Below are 20,315 nucleotides of genomic sequence, written 5' to 3'. Positions count from 1 at the left end.
ATTTTATTGAAATGGTTACACATACAAGTATATTGTCTTAAATTGGCAAATCGAATGGGTTAGTTCTTACAGAGAAAAATTTTGAGTTAAAAAAGCGAATTAATAGAATCTGTGAATATAGAAATATAATTTTATATAATTTCAGTAAAATAATTACTTAGATTTGTATATTATTTATTAATTGATATATAAATAAATTTGACAACAAAACCATTTTAAATAAAAATTTTATTTAATTTATAATAAAAATAATAACTTCATATGAATTTTGCTCAAAAAAAGTACATTGAAAAATAGTATCAGTGTATTTTAGAAAATATATTTTACTTTTTAGAAATGTATCTAATCAGATCAATCCATAACGGATGAATTAGTTCTACCTTCGACAGAGTATAGTATTCTGAAAACACACTTTATCTTAGATTTGGAAAAATAACAAACTTTGTGCAAAAGTTTATGTTGTGTATATGTTTTTTACTTATTCGTAAATACAAATCCAATAAAAAATCGATCTATTCTATTTCTTTGCATATGGAGGCAGAAATCTATATGATTTCTGCAATTTTTCCATAATTGTCGAATCATCACTAACCATAGAAGGCAGCACAACAGGAGTAGTTCGACGTCGGGTTTTCACAACTGCAACGCGATGCAGTTTCCTGGAACGATATTCATCCTTCGAGAGGGTCCTCAAGCTGGAGCCCTGATGCCAGTCGTGTTTGGTTAGACGTGAAGGACGTGAACCGGCTCCACAACAGGGAAAATGCCAGATGCGTTGATTCTTGCCAAATTGATTGCCATCGCTGAGCGTTTGCGGCAGATCCTGATGCAAAGTCTCAGGCAGAAACAAAGCCAACAAGCCACCCAAGATGCCCAACACGCCCAGCGTATTTAACATCAAGGCAATGGACAAGTGAGACATGTAGATAATCGGAGGAGAGAGCAACATGGCCACAAATCCCAAAGTGTGTATGAAAGATATACCTTGAGCACGCACTACAGTTGGCAACACCTCCGCTGCCCATTGCAGTCCAATGTTATACGAAATGTTGGCAAAGAAGCGTCCAGCCAAGGCGGCAGCTAACACCCAAATGGGATCATCAATGTTGGCAGCCAAAAGACTAAAACCACCACTCAAAGCGGTCGAGATGCAAGCGCACCAACGACGTCCAAAGCGATCCAAGGTGATGGTGACAATCAGATCACCGGGAATCTCTGTGGCACACGCGATGCTAAATACCGCAAATATATTCTCTCGATCCAACACGCTAGCTGCACGCACATGTCCATCATAGACCAGAGAAATCGTCATCCAGATGAATATCATCAGCACCATATAACGAGCCAATCGCGATCTCTTGAATATCGATGCAATGGTAAAGTGACGTCCCTCGATCTCCTCCCGGTAGAATTGTTCACAACTCTCGCGAAATATTTGCCATTTGAGTCTGGAAACTTGGCGACGATTACGACGTGCCACACGCTGTAGTATTTCAATGGCATTATCGATTTTGCCCACAGAGACGAGCCAACGTGCAGACTCGGGCAGTACACAGAAGCCAATCAATCCAAAGCCAACGGCCAGACCATAAAAGCCAGAGAATTTGCGCCAATCGCCAGAGTAGAAAGCCAACCATGGCATAAGCACGGTAAAGGGCGAATAGAACATGGCCAGCGACATGTTGGCCACAAAAGTGCGATACCGAGGACCCACATACTCGAGCACTGAGGAGGAGATTGATGTGAGTATAAGTATAAAAAGAGATACACCTAGAATGAGGTTTGGAAGATTTTAATTTTAAAATAAATTCTTAAAACAAGAGAAAAAAAGAATAGTGCAAAAGTTTGCTTCACTGTAATATACTCGCTATTCACTTTCGAAAAATAAAATTGTATCGCGCCCTGAGCAATAACAGTAAGTTTGTTTCTTAACACCTTTTCTTATAAAATATAAAGGAAAAATATATAAAAAAAAAGATTAAAAAGGTAATAAAGTATGTTTTTTAGTAGAAGTGGTAATGAAGCTTAAAGTGCATCTTACTATTAAATTGTCTTGAAAATAATTTACATTGGATTAGCAATTCATTATTATTCATTCTTAGTAGGACACATACATACATATGTACATAGGTAAGACATAAGTCAAAAAACTTTAGAAGTATTACATCTAAGTACGCCTAACGTTTAAAAAACCCCATAGATCCAGGTGCGAATACAAATGGACAGACAGACGGAGAAGCAGATAGACAGATTCAATGGCCTAACCAGAACATTAATATTTCATCACGAAACTGCTTTCTTTTCTTATCATTCCTTTTAAAATTTTTGGATAGCAGATGTAACTATCACACTCCACAGTATTTAATCCTACCCAGTATATAGATCATGGTGAAGCAAGTGTCAAAGGAGGCGCCCACCACAAACCGTGTGATGGCAAATCCTGCAAAATTGTTGGATACCGAGCTGAAGATGCTGCCAAACAAAGCCAAGCCACAGCTGCTGACCAAGGCCGAGACACGGCCAACACGATCCGCCAAATGTCCATAGCCTAAGCAGCCAACCACAGAGCCAAAAAAGAAAATCATTTGAGCATAAGTGCTATAGGCATCTTTGTCGCAAACCCAATTGAATTCCATGGATGCTGTTTGAAAGTTAAAAGGATCATCTTAGACATAACCTTGGCGACACGGCAACTGGGCTAGAGAATCGTTGATGTACTCGCTGCGATTCTTGGCAAGATACACTGCGGAGTAGTTGAGATCATACATGCGACAGTGACTGTAGCTGCCATCCGCTTCCTTGGGTATCGAGAGCATTTTGCGCTCCTCCTCGCTCTCAATGAGCGTCAATTCATGCACAAAGCAATAGTAATTCTCGGGTGGGAGAGTCATAAAGATCTGGCTGAGATATACAAAGGAGGCAATGAAGCAGAAGGGTATCATTAGTACAAACAGGATTTTCTGATACAGCCCGAATTCTCCAATCTCCGGCAGCAGATCGTCAAAGTCAAAGAACAGCGGCACTTCCGACCAACGAGTAATATTTGTCTCAATAGATAAATCCCCTGTCTGTTGTCCCCTGTCCACCCGCTGTGGCTTGCCACTAAGTATTTAAGTATTTTGATATAAACACATGCTGGCAAATATGTTCAATACTACTTACGATGGCAGCTCGGAGTCGTCATCGCTGCTCTCGGTGTCCATTGCCCCGAAAGGGAATTCGTCAGAACTGACAAAGCAATTACTTCGCAGCCTGCTGTGGGATGGTTTTATATATATCGTACATATGTATAGTAGTTTGTGTGATTCAACAGTTTTTCCAGTCCACTGACTGCGGCTTATCGACGCCAATGATAATGTTGTTGTTGTTGTTGTTGCATTAGCCAACGTGTCGAGTCATCAGCGTGTTCGGCTTTAATTGTGTCTTAACTCCTCGCCCACCCGTTGGGAAATACAGCTGAGGTTGCACAAATAATTAAATGAAATGCTTTTGCAAAGTGTATACGTATTATTCTTATCATTGCGTATACGCCGCATGGACTGCGAGCACCCGCAGTTTCCTTTACGCCATGCAAATGCTGCTTCACTGTCAATGCCAACAGCAGCAACAGGCTGATGCGAACACTGCGCATGTCTCTAAAACAGTTTCTTACGCTAAGTTCGAAATTCATTCATTAAAACGCCGCTTGATTTTCGAACTGTTCTGAGGACATTTTGGCAACAAGCGAAGCAGCCATCGAATCAGTTGTGGCGCGTCTTTTGTTGGCAACAGTTCAATGGGAAAAAGAACGGATTAGTTTTTTTTTAATAAATTCGCAACTGTGTCAAATAAATCAGTGTCATAAATCTGCGTGCGTTGTGTATGAAATTAAGTGTCAGTGCCTCGAGATAAGCAAAGTTTTCGGTTTAGCTTACAGAATCCTCGACTCGGCAGAAAACTCGAAGAAAAACAACATCGGGCCGGGACAATAAACAAACTGGCGGCACTCTAAGACAAACAGCCCCCGAGCAAGTGTCAAAAAGTAATGTGAAAGTGGCGGCTGCCGTTCCCCCCGCCGCAATCCCCTCCTCTCAGTCACGAACTTGTCGGTTCCTTAATGTAGAATGTTAATGCATAAGCAGTTGAATAAGTAATAGGCCCACAAAATGGCAATACTCGAGTCCTGCTGCTTCTGGAAGAATGTGCGAAAGGGCAGCTTTGCATGCGGCTTCTACACTTTGGTATGTACTACTCGTACAATATATTATGTATAACATTTTGGTTGGTTGTGGACAGGGGCAATCAATTAAAAGACGCTTGATTTGTGGCCTCCTTAATTTGCTATCGGACTATAAACAACAAACAATTGAAGCTTATCATCTTAAATTGAAGTTAATCCAAGCAGCGAGTGCGAGTGTGACATTTCTAAGCAAAATTTAATGTGACAAGTTCAATTGAGCAAATCATCAAGAGATGGAATGAGAATCTACCTTATAAGCAAGAAGTTGTTTTTATAGTGTCGGAGATTTAGGTGATCATGCTTTATGTGGTTGCAGATGCTTTCTTACAGATGAATAGTCGACACACACATTAGAAATATAAAAGGCAAAGTCATCAAATAACTTGAAAGAAGTAAAGTAAAGTAAAAATGTAACAATTTCTTAGGTAGTAAGAACATGACCAGAAATATGACCTATGTATGGATATGTAATATAAAAGGTAATGTGGTATATAACAAATATACGAAAAATAAAGTTAATATGTAATGAGAGTAGAATTGAAGACTTTATGAAAAAGAATAAAAGTAAATAATAATCAAAATATTTTTCCTGATTGATGAACCACAATGACGAAGATTTCTAATTAGCTGCAGTTTTATGTTCAATTAGAATTATTATATTAATACGTTTGTCTTAACTAAAGTATTAAAAAAATTTTAAATTAAAAATAAACATAAAGATATTAAAGTCATAAATCCTATAGAATTATTTTAGCAGCAGTTTCCATTAGATTTATTTAGTGTTTTTATCTATTTCTGAGTACATACTTATTATGATTCATATATTCCTGAAATCTGTTACAAATCTTTAAAATAAAAAAGAGTAATGTATGTATTAAAGAGTGTAAAAGCCTATGGAAGTCATAAATTCTATGAAGATTACTTAAAAGCTACAACGGATTTATTGCTGGCACACAAGAGCAACTGAAAGGAGTGTAAAATGCAATAGCTAATAAAATATGAAAAGCAATGAACTCGAGTTTGTGAATATAATCAATGGATTAGTTAAATGGACTTTAGCCAACGATTGTGCAAATAATAAAGAAAAGCGAAAGGCAACTGTTAATTCCAATTATGAAGGAAAATGCTAATGCTTCAACGAGTACAAAAGATGAAGCAAAAGAAACGAAAAGTGAAACTGGAAACAAGAAGCAGGCGAAAAAGCAAATAGACAAAGAAAGCGATAAGACAAGAAAAGTTGAAGTGGAAATAATTAGACATGAAAAATCAAACAGAGGCGTCAAGTTTAAAGCAAAATGAAGTGAGGGGCAGGAAAAAAATGGAATGGAAAATACAAGTACAAAAATCAAGAGGAAAATCTGATTAAAGTTTTTACAGTAGTTGCGAAGTTAAAGTCCAAATCTGCTGCTTCGTTGTGGTTGTTTGTAGTAAATATGGATTACCGCGGAAATACGCTCATTATCATAATTACAACAGGAAAATTGCAAGAACAAATAAACAGAAAATGAAAAGAAAATTGCGGAAAACCAGCAAAGACTTGCTCACTGTTTGCATCACTTAATTTAAGCCTAAAGAAGCCATGGGAAAACAAGTGCTTTATGAATTACAAAAAGAACTTGGACCAGTGAAAATACTTTGTGGCATTAGGGACATAATCGGAGCTTAGGGAAAAATAAATAAAGGCAAATTGTACAGCAATGATTTTCATAAATGCAATTTAACATTAAGCGTATTAAACTATTAAGGAAGTGCTTAAAGTCATTGATAGACCGAAGAAAGGTCGTGCAATAAATAATGTCTTAATTTCCGCTTAACCTTTTTCTTGCAGATCTACTTTGGATTGTCGACGCTCATGTTTACGTTTTATGTGCGCGAGGAGCAGGAATTTCTGCTAGGAAAAAGGACACAGCCTGTGGGCGAAAGCATTCTCGAGAGAGGCGATGTAACTGTAGGTGAGGAGAGACAAAGAGACAAACAAGAAAAGAAAAACAAGTAAAATACTTCAAGTGCCTCGTGATTGACGGTCCACTTTCTTTTTGCAGTAACTGTGATATTCAACGTTTTGTTTTTGTTTTGCTCGGTGCTGATGGTGTTGTCCTCCATCTTGTTGATTGTGGGTCTGCGGCATGTAAGTCTTCTTAAGTCCCAGTAGCTTAAATTGACATGTCCAAAATGTATGTATATCTTTACTTGCGCAGAACAAACGACAATTGCTGCTGCCCTGGATTGGTTTAATGCTCTGCGATTTGCTCATCGAGTGCGCCCATCTTGTCCACCTGACGCTGTCGCGTCGCGTCAATTTTGACCCAATTGTTGGCTTTATATTCACCATAGACTTTTTCATACTCTGCCTGAATGTGAGTGTTGCCTTTAATTTACTCAAATTGCATTTCATTGTCGCCATTTACAGCTCTACTGTCTGCTCTGCGTCATCTCACAGTATCAGGCTTATCGACGCGCTGCCGCCGAGCAGCAAGAACATCCAGCGATGTCGGTGAGTGCTCTTGGCTTTGAATCCTTGAATCCTAATGCACAGCACATAATCTCAACTGTCATCTTTCTATACCCGCTACCCATAGGGTTGAAGGGTATTTTTTTGCTTTGTGACTTCAGTAAATCTGTTAAACAGGCAAATGGAGGCATCTTGGACTTCATAAAGTAGAGATATATAATAGAAATGTCCGTCTGTCCGTCCGAATGACCAGCAAGATCTCAGACACTATAGAAGAGAGAGGTATAATTTTTGACGATATAACGTGTTATTTCTAATTAATACTAGAAAAACACTGCTGTATAAAATATACCGAATACTATATTTGGTATACCTTCGGTATATTATAGTATATTTTTGGTATATATTCTGAATGCCATATTTGGCATACCTTCGGTATATTCTAGTATATTTTCGGTATATATATATATTGAATTTTGGCATACATTCGGTATATTTCATTATATTATTTTGGCATATTTTAAAAATAATTCAGCAATGATTTGCTTTTATCGAATATGGGTAGCGTATATCACGCAGTCGATTATACCGAACGCTATATTTGGTATGCTATACGATAATAATTATCGTATATTTTCAGTATATATGCCGAACTCTTTAATTAGTATGTTTTCTGTATATTCTAGTATATTTTCGGTATATTGCTTTGGTATATTTAAAAAAAACTACTAATTTTTCGGGTATCTAATAGTCGAATTCTTACTCATTGGTTTTGTGTGTCTAGCCCACAGTTGTCTTTACAGCACCCGAGAAGCTGAGCAAATCGAAGCGTCAGCAACTTGCCGCCACCAAGGCTGGCAGCAGTAAGCGGCATTCGCATCGACTGCTCGCTGCAAGTCCTTTGATCACCTCCCAGCGTCCCACCAACTTTTCCACCATCACCGAAGAGGAGGAGCAACACCAACAACAACAGCAACAGCAGCAACAACAACAGCAGCTGCAGCAACAGTTGAATGGCAAAGAAACAGCAGGTAATCAGCATTAGCTAAAGGACAAGGCAAAGTGCATAATCCAATTCGTTTTTAGCTGCCAATGGCAATGGTGATTGTGGACACATCTCGGAGCAACCAACCAGCAATTCCATTGAATCGGATATCCAATTGCATGCCAATATACCAATTATTACATTAGATCCCAATTCGCTGCAATGATCACGTCGATGATGATGATGATGCAGTTACTCTCTTGGCTGTTCCCAAAGTTGACAAACTATTTTTACATGAAAATCGAATGAAAAAAAGAATTGAGTAAAATTCAAAGAACATTTACTAAGCACTCGCTCCGTCTGTGTATTTATTTGCTCCCCTCGAAGGGAACAAAGGGTAGCGCTCAAAATTTCATTTGCAGCTTCCGGCTGGTGTCGCCTTCATTTCCTGTCACAAGACGGAGACAGAGACAGAGACACTGACAGTAGACAGCAAACTTGATGTTCGGTCTTTCAGTGGCATCATAGTGTGTATTTGACAGTGAGTACTCGTATAGCAACAACCACAAATGTCCCTTTCATTGCAGCTCACATTTCTCTTGACAGTTTTCAAGTGAAACTATCGATTTACTCTGCACTGCTGTTGAATAATTATCGAGTGCTATTTTAATTAAGTGAGTGTACAATTTATTCTCTAATCGAATATGGTTTCGCCTTTAAATAAACAACCTTCACATCGAATGACATTTATCAAAATAACATATAGGTAAGTTATTCACAGTCATCAATCCGACAGTTGTGTGTTTATGTCTTAAAGGAATTCCCTGAATTCGAAAATAACTTCATTATGCATAAGGCACGAAATGCTAAGAATGTAAGATTAAATTTCCAATGCATTCAAAAGACGGATGTGAAATACAAGATTACATTACATTCAGAAAACAGTTAAAAAAATTTAAATAAAGTTCGAGTATCATAGAAACAATACTGAAATATTCATTTTCGATTGTTATTCTTTTGACTTTGCGCTATACTAATTTAATTAATATTATGCATTTAATCAAGCATTCTTTTGGCAATTAATTAGTTGTTAATTAAAATACTAATTAAAATATAATAATAATGAAAATAGTATTCGCGCTTAGTTAACGAGTTAAAAATCAATTCCATTCCATCATCAAACTATTCCAAATATCTGACTAGAATTCCGCTATCTTTTTCCATGAATTTAAAATAAATTCCTTTTGTTTATTTATATATAAAAATACGCTAGACTGAAACATGAGAAAAAACGGTACTTGAAATTTGGGAATGCAAAAATAAAATCGTTATGTCTGATTTATTTTAAATTGCCTGTTATGCATGACTCTATTTATTTCCAATCCTCGACCAAGCATCATTAACATAGCTTTGCAACTAAGAGGCAAGTTTGAATAACATACATAGCATAAGTACCAAGTATAAACGAGTATGATGACCAGCTGCAAGGGTAAAAAAAACGTCCGCAATTTATTGTATTTTTTATGTAATTTCCAATTGCCATGGACACAATGTCATGATTGTCCTTGTGAAAAAACATAACTGCAAATAGTGAGGAACATAAAATTCAGAGAAAATATTTTTATTAGAAGACAATTCACAATAAATTGCTCAAATGTCAGGACAGGTTCATCGGAAAGGTTCAGAAATCAACAGCAATTAAAGTGGAACTTGGCTTGTTTGCAAACCAAACGAAGCCCGAAAGCTGCCGTTCAAATGGAAAGGAAGCCAAACAAACTCGAAGAGCGAGAGAGGAGAACACAACGAGTCCTTGTGAGTTGTGTAAAATGCTATTTACCTGCCTGCAGCGACTTTTGCTTATCCAGTCGAAAATTAGAGTCATTTAATGCCACTTAATCACACTTTTCGGATTGTGTCTCCCGCTCGCTTAATTACAACAACTGCATTGTGGAGTAAATGGCTTTATCTCTGCTGACTCTGCTGCAAAAGCAGATGGCAATTATCATTCGCTAGTTGCCAGTTGACACACAGGTCACAGGACTCCCTTTTGCGCAGTGTTTGTCAAATCTCATATGAAACGAAATGCCAGAACGCAAACCACTTTTGTGTCTCCGCGATGTGTCATAAAACTAGCAACTGCAAAAGTCGAAATATGTTGGCAAATACCAAGTTCAAAAAAGACCTCGGCAACAAAAGCTGATAAGAGTTCTGTCGACATGGACTTAATGGATTTTTAAGTGCTCAAACGCAACGCTATGTAACACATCCTTAACAAATAAGAGCACAAAATATATGTCGTCTGTGTCTGGATTATTAATAAAACTCTCTGGTCGACACAGTCAAACAATTAACAAAAAACAGAAAATGAAACATTTTGATGTCTCTTTTCTTTTTTTGTTTTTGTTGTTTGTGGCAAAAAGCACAAAACAAACCGTTTGATGTTCATCACACGAGTTTATGAAAGACAGGCAATCCAATTAACGAATGTTTTCTGCAAAAACATATTCACTCTCATGTTTGAATTTTGAAATTGACTTTAAAATACCCAGTAACCCAGTGTTTGGTAGAAACACATTCATTTCCTTTTTTTTTTTAGCAATTGTGAAACCATTCAACAAAAAATTTGTTGAGTTTTAATGAAAATTGGCACCAGAAGTTGGCCAAAAAAGTGCAAAATAAATTAAAGAATTCATTGCAAGGGAAGCCATATTTTAGAACTTTTTTAATTTCAAAATCCAGGATTTGCCAATAACCTCTTTAAAGCTATTTAAATTAACAAAAATATACAACATTTTAAACTATAATAACATAAATAATTATGAGAAAACATTTTGAAGATTTATCCAGAACTTAGCTTTAGAGAAGATAAAATTGCGAAAAGTGTAGCCTATTTTAAGGCAAATGAAAAATACCATGATTTAAAGTAATTTATATTTGGATAAAGAAAATAAACTTTTCTTATTTAGTCAGTCTTCTTATTGAGTAATAATAATGATAAAATGTTCAAGATTGATTTAGCCAACTAAACATATAGAAACAAATTTTGATTTATTTATTTTTTATATTATATTTTAATTTAATTTACAGAAAAGAGAGTGGTGGAGCTGGTGCCTTCGACTCATAAAATCATATTATTTAGTGCAAAGTAAGACAATTTGATTTTAAACCTAAATTCAATGTTAATTTTTGGTTTTATATTTTTAAAATCTTCTAAATTTGTTGCTTTAATATTTACATTACATTCGACATTTTTCATTTACTATGTGAGTTATATATGAGTTATATAATCTGTAACTAAATTCTTTATATTTAACTTAATAATTTTGATAAATTTTCAATAATATAATATTACAATTTATGATTCGTGTAGCTATATTAATATTCTTTTCTTTTTAGCACTTATTTACAGAGCATATGCACAGTAAATTCACAATAAGCTTGTATTTAAATGAAATTCAAATTGAACATAATTTTAGGCATGTTTTCATGGATTGAAATCATAATATTGAAGCATAGCTGCACATGAAATGAATTATGTTAGTTTTGTGTGAGTGTGTGTGAGTGAATATTTGTGTGTGTGCTTGTGATTGTTATTGTATAGCGTGTGTGCGTTTGACTTGTGCACACAATAAATTAACTTGCAATCTTCATAGAGCATGAGAAATGCCAAAGAACACAAGGCAGGACACAGAATTTATATGCATTGGCATTCGAACTTAATCAACAGAGAAAAGGGAGAGAGAGAGAGAAAGAGAGAGAAGATAAAGAGAAAGAGACGAACTATGATTATAGTAGAAACAACATTTGCATCACAATGTTATAAGCCTGGTTGCACCATTGCTTTGAGTCTGCTTGGCTTGGTTTGTGGCATGGCACATAAGTAGCTTAGTAGCTGCTTGACAACTCGAAAACTCGCATGCCACAATAATTGACAATAAGCGCACTTCAACGCATACGTTTGCAGAGTGCCAGAGAGAGAGACTCAACAGGGGGCATGGCTAATTGCTCAGCACTCTCACTTACTCACTTACTTTCTCCCACTCTCTTTTCCTTCTAGATAATGAGTTTTCCATTAGCATTTAAGTACGGCAAGCAATGACAATATTTGCCAGAGCCAGTGCTTAAGTGAAAATTCAATTACCGTGCAAGTGAAATGGCATTCGCCACATCCATATCCTGTTCAGTTTGCGTGATTGGCGTGTAATCGTGGCCATCACAAACTCTTGGCCTTGACGAAACTTAAAGTTTATCGTAAGGAACAATGGCTGTCAGTGCGCAAAACTTGAAAGCAAACTCATCAAATGTTTGTTCGCTAACAAGTTCAGAATAAGTAGCAGATATTTACATAAATTATGTCTACCTAGTTGTTTTATTATGCTCATCTCATCTCGTATGTGGTAACAAATTTTTGTGGCAACTTAAATGACAGGCAATGTCACAAAGTGCCAAAAAAGAAGACTTCTTAAAGTTGCCCATCATAATATTGACAAATTTAAGTCCTTGACTGTGTCTACTTGATTTATTGCATACGACAACTGAGCAAAGTTATATTTTAAAGCACTCACAGAGAGAGAGAGAGAGAGAAGAGAAGTTCAAGCCGGAAGGCAAACGATACGCACACTGTTTGTCACTTGCTTTATTGCGTATACGCAGTGTGTGCGAGCGTCGAAACTCATGGAGACCCAGAGACATTTATGAGTTTTTTTGGAGAAATTTACGAGATGTGCGTTTTTAGAGAGCATATTATGCCACAGATGCCAAGCACTCAATGGGAAAATTAGCATATCAAATGAGACAGATTAGCACATCAAGCAAATGAATCTACACAGCTGTAAAATAAATTGACACTAAATGCGGCTATGAATATGAACATCAATTATGAATGAAGTCTGCTCAAAAATTCATTTTATCTGCCTTAAAACTTACAATGCTTAAGCATTAAAACTGTTATGTTGATTTTCATCTTTAATAATTAAATAGCTTAATAATTTTCATATAAGTGTGCGCATTAGAATTTTATTAGTTTGACTTGCCACAGGGTATAACCTAATTGAGCAAACTGTCTGCGCACACACACACACATATCGAGTTTGCCATGTTAATTAGAATTTGTTCATAAATATTAATGTGTGTGTGTGTGTGTCTGTTTATTTGCTCATGAGTTGCTCTAAAAACCTGAAAATAATAATTAGTCAGCATTATACATTATACAATTCTACAGCAAATTTAAGTAGAAATTTCGAAAAACAAACGTTCACTTTAAACAGAAATTCAAGAGCCAGACCCAAAAAGAAAATTGAGAGGAGGAGCTGTTCGGTCATGTTTCCAGCTGACAGGCGAAGACAGCAAAATGTTGTTGTGCCGTCTCGTCTATTTAATGCCATTAGACAAATTACAATTACGCACATTTAATGGACTGTGTGAACCAATCAAAGATCTTTTATTTAATAACTTAATAACAAGCGCAAACTATAAACAGCTTAACTGAAAGCATAATTGAATTGTCAGTGTCAAGATACCTTTTGAAGAGCGAAAACCTCAGTATTATTCAGAATTTTGAAGGCATTTCACATAACTCAAGCACTTGGCTAATTAGGCCCAAGTCCTTGGAGCTCTCCAGCATTAGCATTAGCGTTTAATCAGACTTTCGTGATGCTGCACCGTTTGTCAGCAATAAATCCTAGGCGGGGAAATTATGTGGGCAATGCGAAGCATCAATCTTGCTGAGTTAGAGGCACACACAGTCCTAACTCATGCTGCCTCAAATACTGAATGACACCTCAAATTCGCCATGGCAATCGTGTGTATACATTGCTATTGAGCTGGCGAAACAGCCGCGTAATTATTTGCGACTAAAATTAAAATTTTTCGTTTCGCAACATTTACCCTTTTTAGTCGGCGGCATGTTACAAAACACACTCAAAAGAAAAGGTTAAAAAACATACTTTTTGGGTAAACAAATGAGGTCATTCAAAACTCATTTCGTGACGGTTCCTTAAAGCGCTTTTAATTGGAATTTATTTCATTTATTTGCACTCGCAAAACCAGTAAAATAAATATTTTTATGGTTCATAGTTGACTGTCATATTCCTCTAATTGTTTTCGCAACTAGAGCATAGAATATTTTTTCAACTATGCGGACAATGTTGCCTCTGTTACTATTTTAATTGATTTTTGTGAGCAATTAGAAGAATTCGTTGGCAGCAATTTAATTTCGTAATGCATACTTTTAGGGGCAGTATAAATTTTGCACATCATAATTTGTAGCACCCTTTTAGGAGCGGTCTTTAAAATAGTTCTGAGCAAGTAAACCTTTGTAATTTACTAAACATAATTTGTTGCATACGCTTCGGCGAAGATTTTAAATGCTTTCTCTGCAAGCGAACCTTTATGCAATTTGCATATGCACACAAAGTTATTAGACATAAAATTGATATGCTAATTTTAAATTATATTATACAAAACAAAGCATTCAGTAAGCAAGCAATTTCCATAATAATTTTGCCACAACTCCTGCCAGCATTTTATGAACTGTAAATATGCTCGAATGAATTAAGTCAGACAAATACTGTGATGTAACTATTTGTATTTCTCCCACTCTTTCGGATAGAATAAGCGCCACAATGTTGTTGATATTTCATTAGAATGTTTTCATTGTCATTTTCGTAGTTGTTTATTTTAATTCACTGTCAAAACTTGCCACGACAGCAGCCTGCGACTCTCCCGCCACAATGTTGATGTCGCTTTAAAATTCACGCACACAAACACAGAGGGATAACCTTGACTGATGTGCCCGGAGACTGTGTGGAGTAACTTTTGGTGCTCAGTGTGCGCTTGGACTGTCTTTCCGTTTGGTGGCACTTCTGTTGAAATATTTAAAATGATAAATCCGCTTTTAGTATCTCAAAGTCCAAGATAAAGCTTTAATAGCATTGACAATTGATATTTCCATAAATGGATATTCATTTCTTGTATTTTTACGAACGGGGAGCTCTTTGGCTCATTGACAAGCTGCTTATGCTAATAGCTTAGCATACTTATCGGCACACACACACAAACATAGAACGCCACACATATGCACATTTCAATCTTGAGCTTAACTCGGGCTCAATTTCGTTTAAAAATGACTGATTTATGTGGAATTACAGCGCAAACAGTCGTCTGGCGAATGACAATGCGTTTTCTATTCCCTTAACGCATTAAGATTCGTATTTGATGGATTTTTCGCCTGGCTTCTGTCTGCTGGGAACGCAGTACTCTTCCTTTTCTTGTTGTATTTTATTTTTTTCATAATTTATAACCCGAAGGCGAGTGTCTAATGCGCTTTACGCGTCCAGTGGGTCACATTTGACATCGTGTCTACTACGATGGCATCCATTAGTTACAGTCAAATTTCATAAGCAAACTCCACGCAAAACCAATATACTTATCGAGCTTGGTAAATATGTATTGCATATATTGGCATTAGCGGAGCATAATAAATAATAAACATACGTAAGCAAAGAGCAAGAGCAACTGCGAATGCGAGTACGAGTATTATAAATAGCCACACGCACAGTCGCTGCCATCAATCAATGCCCAATGATTCGATAGACTTGCTTTTGGCCACCCGTCCATTTGTTTCCCCATCGCATTACTCAGCAGAATTCACAAAGGACGAGCAAGGGACCGAGAGAGAGAGATTTCCCGCTGAGATTTGGCTTTGTTCTAGCAGCAACAACAAATTGGACCCTTAAAGCCACATCGACCAATATTATATATAATATATGGAAATGTATGTATATTAAAGCCAAGGCCAAAAGTCTTGTCCCAAAAGTTTGACCCATAATCATGCCTGTCACAATGTTTTCATGGTTAATTAAAAGCTCTCTGTTTGATTTGCATATTTATCAAAAACACCAAGTTCGGGGGATGCATGCAGAGTGTCAGTTTGGTTTTAAATAAATTAATTAATTAGCCTTTACTACAGGACACTTAAGAACCAATTTCATTGATGTGGTCGAGCATGCGGTGAGACTGTTGAGGTTGAGGTTGAAGTTCATGCTGAAGTGGTTGAGCGTGTCTGTTTTGTCTATCCAAAAAGTCTGTCAGCGTTGCTTACTGGCAACAGTTTTAGACAAGTGTCTGCTGCTGTTTTTGTAGCTGCTCTTCATTTCGGTCAACGCTAATTAGAGACTGCAGACTTTTTGGACATTTTTGAAAATGCGAAATATAAACAAGTTTTCCTGATTTTGAGTGTGTTACAAATATGGAAGCCATTTAAAACATTTACCTTATTTGATTGTAATATTAAAAAAAAGAAAATTACAAATATAGTAGTGAACCAATATAAATAAGTTGATTTTATTTTGTTATTTTGAAAATGAGTTTAAATTCAATGCAAATTTTATAAAAACAAAACGCCACCAACGCAAACATCCATATCATAAACCACAAAACGAATTGGCAACGTATTAACGTTTATTTGTTTGTTTGGTTTTCTCATTTGGTTACTGAAAAAAAGGTATTAGCTTTAACGTCATACAAATTTATTAAAAAAAAAATCAATTCATTATATCCAAAATGATATAAACAAAGCGTTAGGAACGTATAAAAGTTAATTTTGTTTAAACCATATTATGGCTTAACTTTAAACAAATTTATTGAAAATAAAATAAAGGTCAGTCAAAGATTTACTAATATTGATGTGAAATAGACTTATTTATAAGTGTAGATGTCATCAAAAATAATTAGAGTCGGCAGTTTATGAAATCGTTTTTTCAACTAGATTGAATGTTTTTTTTTATTAATATTGATTTTATTTGCTTGACTATATAAGTTTAATATATTATATATATAATATATTCTAAGACCAAAGCAATGATTTCTTTAGAAATGTTTTGTGAGACATTGTAATAAAAATTAAACAGAAAAATAACACCGTAAACAACTTAGTTTAAAAACCGTCGATCTGCTTATAACATGCGTTAGCACAAGAAGAAGAACTTTGATATTTTTCTTTGAACAGCAACAAAAACAAGTCTCTAAGGAGACAACACACAATGTGTGCTGAGAGCAAAAGAAGAAAGACAAAAACAGAGCTTACAGCTTATTTGCATCGAAAGAACTACTGAACATGCAGAGCAAAACAAATAAATACGAAAATATAAAAATATGCATGATTGGAATAGTCGCAAGAACTTATATATAAATCGCCAGGATGTTGTCAGGATGTTACCATATATGCTCGACTGACAATTTTCAATATATGTAATGTTGCCACTTTTTTCTTTGCTTTATACTGTGGGTGGCATTTTAATGATGTTCGTGAATCGTGTTCGCACGTAATTCGTTACAGTGTCTCTGTATCAGTGGGCGAGAAATCAAAGAAATATCATTACGATTTAATAAAGCACGTGTTATTGATTGATTGATTGATGGTGAGGCTGGCAATCAAAGTGATTCCAATGCGCGAGACAACGAATTGAATTACAAAAAGCCAATTGTGTTTAAGGAATTTGAAATTTAAAGCGGATTGTTTCACTTTTTTTTTTAATTTCAGCATAGCTTTGCCAATTAGACACGTTGTGTGTGCGATGGCAAACCACAAATCCAAATTACGAGTGGGTATAAATGGACAAAATGTGATTGCAAAAATGCACATAGATTGGGAAAGATTTCCAGGCAAATAGCCACACACACACACACGCAAAACAATGTGAAATTCAGAAGAGAGCTCGGCACGGATTACCGAAAATGCATTCGCATCGAATGTAGTTCAAATGCAGAATGCAAATGCAACTGTCAGAGTGCAGATGCGGAGGCATGCATTTGATTTGTTTGGCATTAAACTGCAAAATTCGCTTTAAAGACACGAAAAGTGTATTTGCAAAAACTTTCCTTCCACTGTCAATAATTGTGTTTATTTTCACAGCAAGCAATGTGTGTCCATGGCAACCGCTGCAGAAGGCGTTGAAGCGAAGGTCTGAGTGCACAGTGCAAAGTGCAAGGAACCGACAACTGGCATTTAATCAGCAGCATCATTCGTTTGGAGCGTTGATTTCGGGCGTTTATCGAGCACATTGCAATCACAATCACACACACGGCTGCAGAACTGCAACAAGACAAAGGCAGCGCAACGTTGCGTATACGCAATTTACGCACTCAATACTTTCAATGTTCAGCCATATAACGCATACGCAATGTTGGCACAACAAAACATTCAGTTGTTGTTGCGAGCATGTCAAATATGAATAGAGAAACTGGAAAACATATTCAGAGTGAGAGTGAGAGTGCGAAGGGGAGGGGGAGGTTGATTTGTATATGTCGTTGACATACTGAGATTTGCCCAGTTTCCTTGTTTTGTTTTGTTTACACGTCCCAAGCAGGCAATTCCATCCGCATGTGTGCCATTCACATATAGTATGAACGTGTGTGTGGGTTGTGCATGTGTGTGCGTCTGTCAAATCAATGAAAATCTGCTGTGACAGCAGCCGAGCAGCAAGAATACAGCAAGAATACGTGTTAAAACCTCAGGCTTTTTTCGGGGGTTTTCTTTTGAATTTTGATTTGTATTTGCGTTAAAAGCTCAAGCGACACAAACACCAAGAAAAAACTTGTTCGCTTTTATTGTACAGGTTAAGCAATGTCGGCACAAAATTCGTCACAGCTGCCGCTTTTCAGGAGGTTCAGCAATTCAATCTCAAGGCACATTAAAGTAGCGGCAATCCTTTATGAATGCGCCTCAAGCGATTGGGTTATCAAGACAGTCGTATCTTGTTGCCCACGAAAAAACGGCGTTGTAAATGTTGTTAAGTGAAGAAAAACGCATTGGAATCACACATTCACTCAGATGTTCGCTGGGCAATAAAAACAAAGTGACAAAGCCACAGTCGAGTGTGCTCGATTATGAGATTCCCTGTACCCACTTTCAGTACAAGTAAAACAGTGCGGTATTATTCTTAAAGTATACCAAATTCATATATTACGGAATACTAAAATTTATTAAAGACTATATTTGGTATATCGATATACTATTCCATTCGAAATATATAATAGAGATTAAAATTTACCAGATTGTCAACCAAAGCAACTCTGTCTACCACAAAAATACTAAAATCTACTGAAAAATACTTTATTTGGTATATACATTCATACAGACATTTAAAATCAATTATAGAGATTGAAATATACCAGATTTTTAACCAAAGCAGCTCGTTCGAGTGTGCTCGACTGTTCGTCTCAATACAGGTAAAACAGTGCGGTATTATTCTACAAATATACCAAATTAATATGCTCAAAAAATAACAAAATACCAACTGTATTTGGTGTATAGATTTACTATTGTATTCAAAATGTGTAATAAAAATTAAAATACACTAAATTATCAAGAGTCTCTAAGATCCAGTATTTCTAACGGACATAATGAGATGACTTTTTATGCCTGTTACATACGTATGTATATTTGCTGGTGGCACAAAGTTATAATACCCTTCTACCCTATTGGAAACAGGTATAAACACTCAAAAATGCCTGCTTATCTAATCTAATGGGCCGAAGGGCATCAAAGGAAGCACAGCTTTGAATGTCGTTGATAGCCATCAATGTAAATTCTATGACATCTGTGACCAGCTGGAGGCCAACTGAATGTATCCAAAAAAAAAGGGATAGCAAAAAAAATATATACATTTGAAATATATGAAATCTCTTCCGATCTGTAACCGAGCAACGCGCACATCACGCACAATTTTAAGCGCAAAAGGTTGAATTTGCATTTAGCTAATTTGAAGGTAACAGCAAACATAATTGCAGCTTATCTTTTCCCCGTAATAACAAGTTACATTTAAATATATTTTAAAAGCACACGTTACACAATTAACTACATACATACTTCAAAAAAAAAGAAGCCTGCTGCTGTTTTTCTTGGAAAAAAGTCAAAACCAAACAAGGAAAAAATAAAAAGAAAATTCACATAATGCGACTGTCAAAGAAAAGGTAAAGCTAAACAAAATATATATGTGTAGGATATAAAGTTCATTTGGAAAGAAATTTTGTTACAGTCATATCAAAATACTGAAAGGGGATTTAAAATTCATTTCAAGTGCTTCACCAAAACTGTTTATTTATATATATTTTTTTTTTAAGAATTTTGTGGTTTTTATGGAAGCAAACTAAATGCTTTATGGGTTTCTCGCAATTTAGTTAAAGCATTTTGGGATTTAAATACATTTGCCAGCATCCGTAAAATGCATTGTTATAAAGCACAATTTTTTGTGTGTTTTTTTGTGTACGGGACCCAAAGGCACAATTTGTGCGGTTTTGTCGTGCTCGAATGCTGCGGCTTGCCATTATTTTGAATTATTTACAGCAAATGCGTATATTGAAATCAATTTAATGCTGTCGCTTGAACTGTTTATTTGCAGCAATTTATTACTGCAATGTGGCTGACGTGGTCATAAATCAATAGCACATCAATCATACGCCATGTTGCGAGCAAGTGAAACATTTCATATTTTTTGACGCTTTTTATTTTTACGCTCAAGAACATCTTGTAAATAACACAAAGTTAACTACTTGTTTTAAATTCCAGTGCATAAACTATTACGCGAAAATATTGTAGAATAAATTAAAAGTATTTTCTCAGGCAAGTTGAAATTGTTTTCCATAACGAAAAAGAATTC

The 20,315-nt window shown here is 35.9% G+C and overlaps 2 protein-coding genes across 2 annotated transcripts; one reads left to right on the top strand and one right to left on the bottom strand.

Annotated features, from left to right (window-relative positions):
• Positions 1-431: 431 nt before the first annotated feature.
• Positions 432-3,295, bottom strand: LOC133843212 (organic cation transporter protein). Its single transcript, XM_062276652.1, is given in 3 exon segments — positions 432-1,725; positions 2,372-3,102; positions 3,163-3,295. Coding segments are annotated over 3 exon segments (1,980 nt in total). The 5' UTR covers positions 3,204-3,295; the 3' UTR covers positions 432-517.
• A 183-nt stretch (positions 3,296-3,478) lies between these two features.
• LOC133843213 (uncharacterized) lies at positions 3,479-8,000 on the top strand. Its single transcript, XM_062276653.1, has 7 exons — positions 3,479-4,220; positions 6,048-6,171; positions 6,262-6,347; positions 6,418-6,576; positions 6,630-6,713; positions 7,456-7,702; positions 7,758-8,000. Exons 1-7 carry the CDS (start codon positions 4,146-4,148, stop codon positions 7,880-7,882), a joined length of 900 nt encoding a protein of 299 aa, XP_062132637.1. The 5' UTR covers positions 3,479-4,145; the 3' UTR covers positions 7,883-8,000.
• Positions 8,001-20,315: the final 12,315 nt, after the last annotated feature.

The sequence above is a fragment of the Drosophila sulfurigaster genome, chromosome 3 (genome assembly GCF_023558435.1).
Source record: "Drosophila sulfurigaster albostrigata strain 15112-1811.04 chromosome 3, ASM2355843v2, whole genome shotgun sequence".
NCBI classification, from domain to species: Eukaryota; Metazoa; Arthropoda; class Insecta; order Diptera; family Drosophilidae; genus Drosophila; species Drosophila sulfurigaster.
This window is presented reverse-complemented; position numbering and strand designations above follow the sequence as displayed.

What these genes read in the sequence shown, in the direction of transcription:
- LOC133843213 (XM_062276653.1), top strand. Translation starts at nt 4,146, where the DNA reads ATGGCAATACTCGAGTCCTGCTGCTTCTGGAAGAATGTGCGAAAGGGC. An exon ending in TGATTGTGGGTCTGCGGCAT is followed by an intron (nt 6,348 to 6,417) that starts GTAAGTCTTCTT and finishes TTACTTGCGCAG; the next exon opens with AACAAACGACAATTGCTGCT. An exon ending in AAGAACATCCAGCGATGTCG is followed by an intron (nt 6,714 to 7,455) that starts GTGAGTGCTCTT and finishes TTGTGTGTCTAG; the next exon opens with CCCACAGTTGTCTTTACAGC.